General features: G+C 47.3%; 1 protein-coding gene across 10 annotated transcripts in view; it reads right to left on the minus strand.

Annotated features, from left to right (window-relative positions):
- Positions 1 to 8,167, minus strand: part of NUP214 (nucleoporin 214) — an 82,914-nt gene extending 74,747 nt beyond the window's left edge. For 5 of the 10 annotated variants that reach the window (XM_036329317.1, XM_036329318.1, XM_036329315.1 and 2 more), the window contains exons 1-7: positions 7,995 to 8,165; positions 5,880 to 6,075; positions 4,234 to 4,385; positions 3,210 to 3,408; positions 2,475 to 2,545; positions 1,807 to 1,870; positions 1,299 to 1,402 (exon numbers count right to left, since the gene is read on the minus strand). In XM_036329317.1, the coding sequence (XP_036185210.1) occupies positions 1,299 to 1,402; positions 1,807 to 1,870; positions 2,475 to 2,545; positions 3,210 to 3,408; positions 4,234 to 4,385; positions 5,880 to 6,075; positions 7,995 to 8,039 (831 nt within the window). In that variant the 5' untranslated portion in view covers positions 8,040 to 8,165. Of the gene's footprint in view, positions 1 to 1,298; positions 1,403 to 1,806; positions 1,871 to 2,474; positions 2,546 to 3,209; positions 3,409 to 4,233; positions 4,386 to 5,879; positions 6,076 to 7,994 lie in introns of those variants that run through there. The other 5 variants (XM_036329321.1, XM_036329316.1, XR_004971107.1 and 2 more) reach the window with 4 other exon arrangements.
- Positions 8,168 to 8,351: the final 184 nt, after the last annotated feature.

Consider the following 8,351-nt stretch of genomic DNA (forward strand, 5'->3'; position numbering starts at 1 on the left):
GAATGAAAGTGTTAGCTCTCACTTTTATTGCATTTAAACATTTATTTCTGTATTTTCAAATGTCTTTCTGGACTTTTAAAGCAAGTATGATTTGGAAATATAAGTCCAGCCTCATTAGTCTTTCTTTTCAATGCTATTGCAATTTAGTGAGACTGTGTAGATACTAGCGTTCTTTTCTTTCTTCAGCATGGCTCCCTCCCTCATTCCACTTGGTTCTCTGCTCCAATGGCCCCTCCTCAGAGGCCCTCCTCAGCCACCCCATCTCACTGCACCAGGTCATCACTGGCCTCTTGACTCGCCTGCTTTATTTCCTCCGCCACCCTATCCTTCCCCGATGCCATGCTTATCTTTGGACTGGCACATTCACTAGAATGTCAGCTCCACAAGAGCAAGGACGCTGGAATCTCAGCTTCAAAGCATCGCCCAGCACACTGCAGGGACAGGATACATGGCGGATGAATAAATAAGTGAAAGTATTTTAAAAGCCGGGCTATTTTCTTGCTTTTCTAAAATGTCTTACCAAGTTAACATCTACTAAGACTCAGTTTACAGCTTAAACAAAAGCAAGTTTTATAGTTTTTTTCAGTATGATCACAATAGCACGTGCTTGAAGCAGAAACCATACAGTAGCTGTAGAACCAGCTCTACATGGTCCTGCCCTGTTTCTGACAAGATACTGAGTCGCCTTTCGGAGAAGACAGACCAACACCGCAAGTCACGCAGCCAAAACAATGCGGAGAGACCACCACCTCAGGCTGCACCTGGAACCAGTCTCTCCCTCATCATGGAACCAAAGGACCAGAACCCGAACACCAGACCTTAGAGACCAGAACCCTTCCAGAAGCGAGGGGGCCGCTGTGCAAGAAGACCTGGTGCTGAAGCCTCTGTTGTGTCTTACCGTAAATGACCAAGTTCCCCGGGCCTCCAGTCAGAACCCACACAGCCAGCACCTCTGCTCCCCCTAACCTCTACCCCTCGACCTTTGCCTTTAAAAATCCTTCATTAAAAGCCACCAGGGAGTCCAGGTCTTAAGCGATAGCTTCCCATTCTCCTTGCAGGCAAATAAAACGGCTTTGGCTTCTCCATTGGAAACCCCATGTTCACTCAGTATTGGGCTTTGCTGTGCATCGGGTGAGCTGATCCTAATCCGGACCAGTAACGTAACTTTGGTCCCCAGGCCAATGGGGCACCTGAAGTTGCACCATCACAAGTAAGAAAAGAAAACTGAAGCTTAAGCCTCAAACTGTCTTACAGGACTCCTCTAACTCCCAAAGGACAGACCCCTCTCCCATACGCACCGGGAGCAGAGCCATCACCACATCCGGAGACGTCTCCAGGGTCCCATCGGCAGCGGCATACACTATTGTGAAGACATAGGTCCCGATCCACAGCACATCTAGAACTGAGACACACACTCCAATAAAGCTCCTTGTTTGGAAAGCTCTGCATGTTACCAAGTTACATCTTATGGATAAAAAACCCAACTACTGTAGCTTTAACCAATGTCTAGATTTCATTGATCCGAAGCCCAAAATCTTCCCAAAGTGGTACTTTTTTTTCCTGGTGGATTATATCAGGGAAAATGATGAACAATTCTAATGTGAAAATTAGGGTCCATTTAAGCCATCTACCATGAGACACAGGTGTCCACCAGGTTACTGCGACACCGACTGACAGGAGGGGAGTGTTCGGAGAGGAGGCACCAACGCTCCCCTGAGTGGGCATGTAGTACAGCACGTGATTTAAATGTCGGAGTGCAGGCAGCACCTTATTGAAGGTCGGCCCCCAAAAAAGCAGATGAGTTACCTCTGACAGGATGATCTGACTCATAAAACGGAGGACAAGGAATGACTTTTTTTTCCTGCAAAGTCTGAAAGAGATTTGAAAAAAGTGTCAAGTGAAATAATCCCCAAACCAACAATGGTGAGCAGTGTCTCAGAAAACCCGCAGGGACAGGATGAGACAGTACACATGCGACTACACAGCATCGCTGTCTTTGTTGCCTGCTGTTAGAGAAACGGAACCTTCCAGAGGGGCTCCGCTAGAAGACAAACACTGCTTTACCCCAAGTGCCCCTGCAGTACAGCTATAGCCTTTCACCAGCCCCTTCCCCCTGCAGCTCTGTTTCTGGGGAGAGAATTGGGAATATAGAGTTGGGGAACTTTGCGTAAATATGATTACGTTTTATTTAAAAAGCAGAACAAAAGTAATGCACGCACATGGACTATCTATATGAGCATCCGGAAAAGTCGGGAAGGCTATGACCGGGCAGAGAAAGGGTGCCCTGGGAGATGGACCCTGGATGGGAGGGAAGGGACATCCACTCTTTCCTGCATTCACCTGTGTACTGACGACTATGTTGCCATGAGCATCAATAACATTTCAATAGGAAAAACACCAGACACCCCCAAACCACCCTCCAGCCAGGGGGTAGCTTCCGTAAGGACGGGTTGGAAATCCAAGGCAAGACTCACAGGGAGGTACTGGACCACAGTGCCGTTCTGCTTCCCCACGGCCAGCTGCTTTCCTTTGGGGCTCCAGCACACTGAGCAAAGAGAATGCCACCAGTTAAAATGGAAGAAAACGCAGCAAACCAGCGAGGTCTGTACCGAACAGCAGCACAATCACTCGCGCTTGTTCTCTCAGCCCATGGGAGACTGCAGGATCACCCTTACTCGGCAAAGTAAGACAAAGAAAAATCACTATGACGATACAATTATGATTTATCGCTGGGCCACCGAATCGACTGATAAGAATGCTTTTTCAATGGAGTACTGCCCAGAAAGCTGGAAAGCACATGAAACTGCAGTCTTTAGATAAGACAAGGGACCGCAGAAGGTTTCCGAACATCAAGAAATCGTTGTCTTGCTCCTATTTGATATTTCTGATGCTTTCCTCCCACTCCCCCCAAAAGGTACAAATGACATTCATAGTACAACTATTTCAGATCCAGAAACAATTACTCTCAAAAACACAGTTCTAAGCCAGCTGTACCAAAACATCTCCTTCTCCAGAAAACCCAAGCACATTCAAGTGAAATCCTGGCTGCTGTTTGACTTCAAGGAGATTAACTGTGGAAATAAAGAATACCGTCTCCACTTCTACCAAATAACAACCAATATAACAAAAGACGCATTTGCTTTTAACTCCAGCAATTAACTTTAAAACATCAGCATTACTGCATGTTAGTGAAAGCCTTCATCACCCACCAGACGTTACTGCTACCGTGGAAGGAAGTGTCGCGCACACTTTCACTGTTTCTGTGACTTGTAGGACAGCGATGCTGCCATCGGCCAGACACACTGCCACCATGGAGGGCACAGTGGGGTTCCACTTCATGTCGATCACCATGCCTCCTGCATCTTTCAAAAGCTTATGATAGGCAAATGGGCGTTTCTGCTGTTTGGCCTTTTAAAACAAATGCCCAGAGCAAAAATAAATTAATAAATGTTTAAGAGTTGGAGAAAATTTTTGAATATGTAAATTTTCTCAAATTACAGTTTGCGCTTCTCGATAATGAAAAATAATTAGCTCTATACAACAACCACTTTGTTACAATGTCAACACAAAGTTGAAAATGGCAATCAATTATTTCAGCACACTGGAGGGACTCCCAGCAGGGGATACATGAATACAAAATAATCGAAGAAGAGCAGACACTAGATTAAAACCTGGGCTCTGCTTCTTAACACCATTGGGCCCTTGGACAGTTACTTAAACTCTCTGGGCTGTTTCTCCATCGATAAAGTGAAGACAGCAGTACCTACTGTGTCCGGCCCTGGTAGGCACGAACAAGGGTAAGGCATGTAAAGCAACAGTACGGGCCTGGCACAGCCAGCACACGCACTCACTATCGTTGACTGCTATCATCACTAAACTGCTGGGAATGGAAGAACACTGCACTAGGAGGCCAGAGACCCAGCCTGTGTTACTTCCGACATTACCCATTAACTCTATGGTCTTGGGCAAGTGACCTAAAGCTCCTAGAGCCCCCGGCTTCCGCTGCCTCATATGTAAACAAAATATGAAATAATTTGGGGCAGGTGCTATTATGAAATAATTTCTTGAAGTCCTTTCTACTTCAAACACCTATGGATCTATAATTAAGGACTTTTAAAAAATCCATATTTAAACTAGAAAAGACTTCAAGGGTCAACCGAGAACCTCTAGGCTATGATTCAATACCAGGAAACCTTAGGACCCGTTTGACACCAGAGTCTGCCCGTAGCTTACCTCATTTGAGAATGTGCGAACATCAAAAAAAGCGATAATGGAACCGTATTCACTGGACATCATGCACGCAGACAGTGTGAGGTTATCACAGCTCAGGGCCAGGTGATGTATGGGGAATTTCATAGGCACTAGCAAGCCTTGAACTTTATCAACTATAAAAACAAAAAAAGACAAAGCAGGAAATGGAATGTTCATACCCATGCACATGCCCTGGTATCTAGTCACGCAGATAAATCTCAGCTTTCTTACAGATTTGTAATGATGCATGAAGTATTCCAGGAATTCTTCTTTATACAACCTGGGGAAATGAACTGTGGCTGTCGCCCTTGTTGAAAACAGTGTTCTTAAATTGGGTTCCTGGACCCCATTCTACCGTGCCAGGGTGGGGGGTGCCCCCACACTAACAAACAGTTCTCAGGTGTCTGAGAATTCAACTCAATTCTGACATCATCTACCCAGAAACAGTATCAGACTCCAGGTTCAGAGTTCAGTCCTACAAGACTGTCCCCCCTCTGCACACACTTCAAGCCTAGCCACAAGCCCAGTATCTCTGTGCTTCTGACCAGCTGGCTACAAATTGAAGGTTTCAACAACCCCCTCCAACTCAAGAATGCCAACTGCAAGTCCAGGTTGTTACCTTCACTCTGACCGACTGGCTATAAATCAGAGGTTCCAGAACCTCTTCTGTGGGTTTAAATAATTTGCTAAAATCGTTAAAGAACTCAGAGAAATACTGTATGTTACTGACTAGGTCAGTGGTCTATTACAAAAGGATGTAACTCAGGAACAGCCAGATGGGAGAGCGACATAGGCAAGGTCGATGGGAAGGTGTGGAGCTCCATGCCCTCCCCAGGCTTGCAGCTCTCCCTGCATCTCCACATGGTCACCAACTCAGAAACTCTCCAAACCACCCTCCTGGGTTTTTACGAGGGTTTCATGACATCACAGGATATCATATCACTGGCTGTTGGTGATTAATTCAGCCTGGTCAGGGGAGGGGGTAGCGGGAGGGGGACATACCAGAAGTTCCAGTCCTCTAATCACAAGGTTGGTTTAACTGGCAACCAACCCCCATCCTTAGGTGCTTTCCAAAATTATGTCACTAACATAATAAACCTCCCCCCAACCCCCAACACTTAGGAAATTCCAGGAGCTGTGGGACCTGGGAGCCAGAAATTGTGGAGGAAGACCAAATATATATATAAATTGCTTTTGAAACTTAAAAAAAAAAGTTATTTCTTGTAAGTCACAATATTGCCAACCTGTACCCATACTTTTACAACAATGCTCTAAATAGTACACATTCCCACTTGTTTGGAGGGAACTGTTGTGCCAACTAAAAAGCCATGCAGCAAACCTTCTCCAAGAGAGCCAGAAGCCCGCTTCAGCTGAGCAAAAACAAACGCAGGGCAGAATGGTAAGTTCTTCTCGATTCAGCTCAGAGGAACAACTCATCAAGAGAGAAAAACAAAGGACCAAAGAGAACCAGACAGTTTTCCAACATCTAACCTAGAACTTATTCTTGGGCTCAACCTAAGGACTAAGAGCAGTTTTCATTTTAATATTAGAATGGCTCTTGGGAAGGCAACTATATTAGTACTTCACTACACTCCTCCCTACTATGCAACACAAAGCAAATGACTTACCTATCTTATTGGGATCATCTCCAGGTTTATTTTGAATAAGAAGATTTTTAGTGGGAAAAATGTGCAACCCACTGGCTCCACCAGCAAAGACCAGGCCATACTTGTTGGACACGGCAAGCAGACTTGAGCGTTCCCTGGGCAACTCCTCAGGGGAGTCAAAGAGCCTCACCTTCTTCAGGGCTCTGAACTGAAAATCCTGTTGGGAGACATCAAAACGAGATCAATTCAGGGAAAATGGGAAATTAAATCATGTCTGTCATAATCCAGTAGACTCGAGTCCAGTAAAACAAAAATACATATTACCCCGAGGCCAAGGACTGTGTGGCTTAGTCATTTTCAAGCTTCCTGTACATACTGTGGTACTTGGCACAGTGTTTATTAATATTTATTCAATGAAATAAACTTATTATGTTTTTTAAAATTTATTTGAGAGAGAGAAAGGGAGAGAGAGAAACATTGATTAGTTGCCCCCCGTATGTGCCCTGATTGGGGATCAAACCCGCAAGCGTTTGGTGTATGGATGGCGCTCTAACCAACTGAGCCACCTGACAGTGCCAACGACATAAATTTTAAAAAATCCTTTCATGAAGCCTTCCCTGACGAATCCAGCTCACACTAAACGTTTCCTTTGCTGAATTTCTAGCTTATTTATCGTCTTAACCTCCACACAAGCTGTGTCATTATCTATTATTATTTACAGTCTTGTCCTATTTTGTAGTATGTATTGACTCCTGACCCAGAGTAGTGCTTAATAAATTGTTAAATACTGAAAGCATCGCCTGACTACACTGTCAGCTGGACTATCCAGTGCGGTGCCCAACAAACATATAAGGAAACAACGGCCACAGAAAGGTAACCAAATCCCACGAATGACTTAGCTGGATCAAGTGCTAAACCAAATGCCACCACCAAAAAAAAACAACCCCAAAGGACATGCATGGTCAATCTCGGTGCTCAAGACCTACAAGCCCACACCTTTAACACAGGCTCTGAGGCCAGGCGTGGCCTGACCCATCCACTATGGAGCCTTACCCCACAACACTGCCTCCCTGGGCGCCATCACCCCTGCCACCTCCAGCCGCCACCCAGGTCGTTTTCACTTCCTCCCACTTTCATGCCCCTTAGAACCGCAGGGCCTGGGAGCCTCCCCCAATCTGCCAATGCCCGACTCCCCTAGTCTCCGGTGAATTTACCTACACGCACTCAAAGACAACTTCCGGTGTGCACCACTTCTTTTTCTTTTTTTAATATATTTTTATTGCTTTCTTGGCAAAAAGAGCTCCATAAATTTACCAGTCGCTATGTTAAGCTGTATTATACTCGTAAAAGGTTTTCTTTTCCTTCCATTCTAAACTTATCTTTAAGTTGAGGTTTCGGTGAAAAAAAGAATGCGAATTTTCCCTTTTGCTTACATTTTCAAACGTGTTAAGAGCCAAAGACAGCCTTTCTCAGCCTTTCACTTTTGTACACTGAGGGTTGCAAACGCCTACCACCTTCCTGCGACTTCCTCCCTCTCCGGTGTTGATAGCCATCACTGGGGTCACCCGGCCCTCTCTGTAGTTTTCTGACCTGGGCACGTCTCCGGTACCAAAACAGCCCTTCTATTCCCATTCACTGAAGTGCTCCGTCGGACCGGGGCCGAGCCCGGACCACCTTCCGGAAGTCGTCCCGAGAGAGTGGACAGGAGAGGGTGCTAAGAAAATGTACAACCACCGCCTAGATTTCAGCCTCCTTGTCAAATGCGACTGTGGGAAAGTCACTTCCCAGACTTGGACTTGCTCCTCCATGTTAACAACTATTCCGAACGGTGGCTGTACGATCAACTCAGTGCGTAGCGCACAGTGAACGCTCGATAAACAGCTTATTATCAGGCTCCGACCGCCACATGTAAGTGGCCGGAGTAACACGAGGCCAGCCCGGGAAGGCCAGCCCCGGCAGGTGTTGAGGGGTAAGGCTCCATCCTAGCGCCCAGGACAGGCAGGTGAAAACTCTGGACGCGGCAAATATTCAAGCAGGAGGCGGGGCAGCAGCCGGCACCCGCGCTTCGCCGTTCAGCCGGGCTCCCAGGCAACGCCGGGACTAAGGAAGGGAGGGAGGCCGTGGCCAGTCTCTGACCTTCATATCCCGCTCGGGGATCATAGCATCCATCTCGTCTCCCATCGCGTCGCCCTCAGGTGGTCGAAGCAACCGCCGCTGCCCCGCGCGGCCTTCCCCTCACAGCCCAGGCCGCTCCGAGGCCAACTTCCTACGCTCCAGGCTAGCGACGCGCGGCGGCCTCCGCACTTCCGGCGCGCTTGGATGGCGTCACGCGTTCCCGTCCAGGGAGACTGAGGGACTGTCTGAACTCTCGCGCTCTCCCGGCCGCCCCCTCCCATTGGCTGGCTCGAGCAGTAGGGGGCGGAGCCCTGGGGCCCTCGCGCCTGCGTCCGGGAGCGTCCAGGTGCCGCCCCCGCTTTCGCAGCCGGAGCGGGG

Source organism: Myotis myotis, unplaced genomic scaffold (genome assembly GCF_014108235.1).
Source record: "Myotis myotis isolate mMyoMyo1 unplaced genomic scaffold, mMyoMyo1.p scaffold_m19_p_12, whole genome shotgun sequence".
In the NCBI taxonomy this organism is placed as follows: Eukaryota; Metazoa; Chordata; class Mammalia; order Chiroptera; family Vespertilionidae; genus Myotis; species Myotis myotis.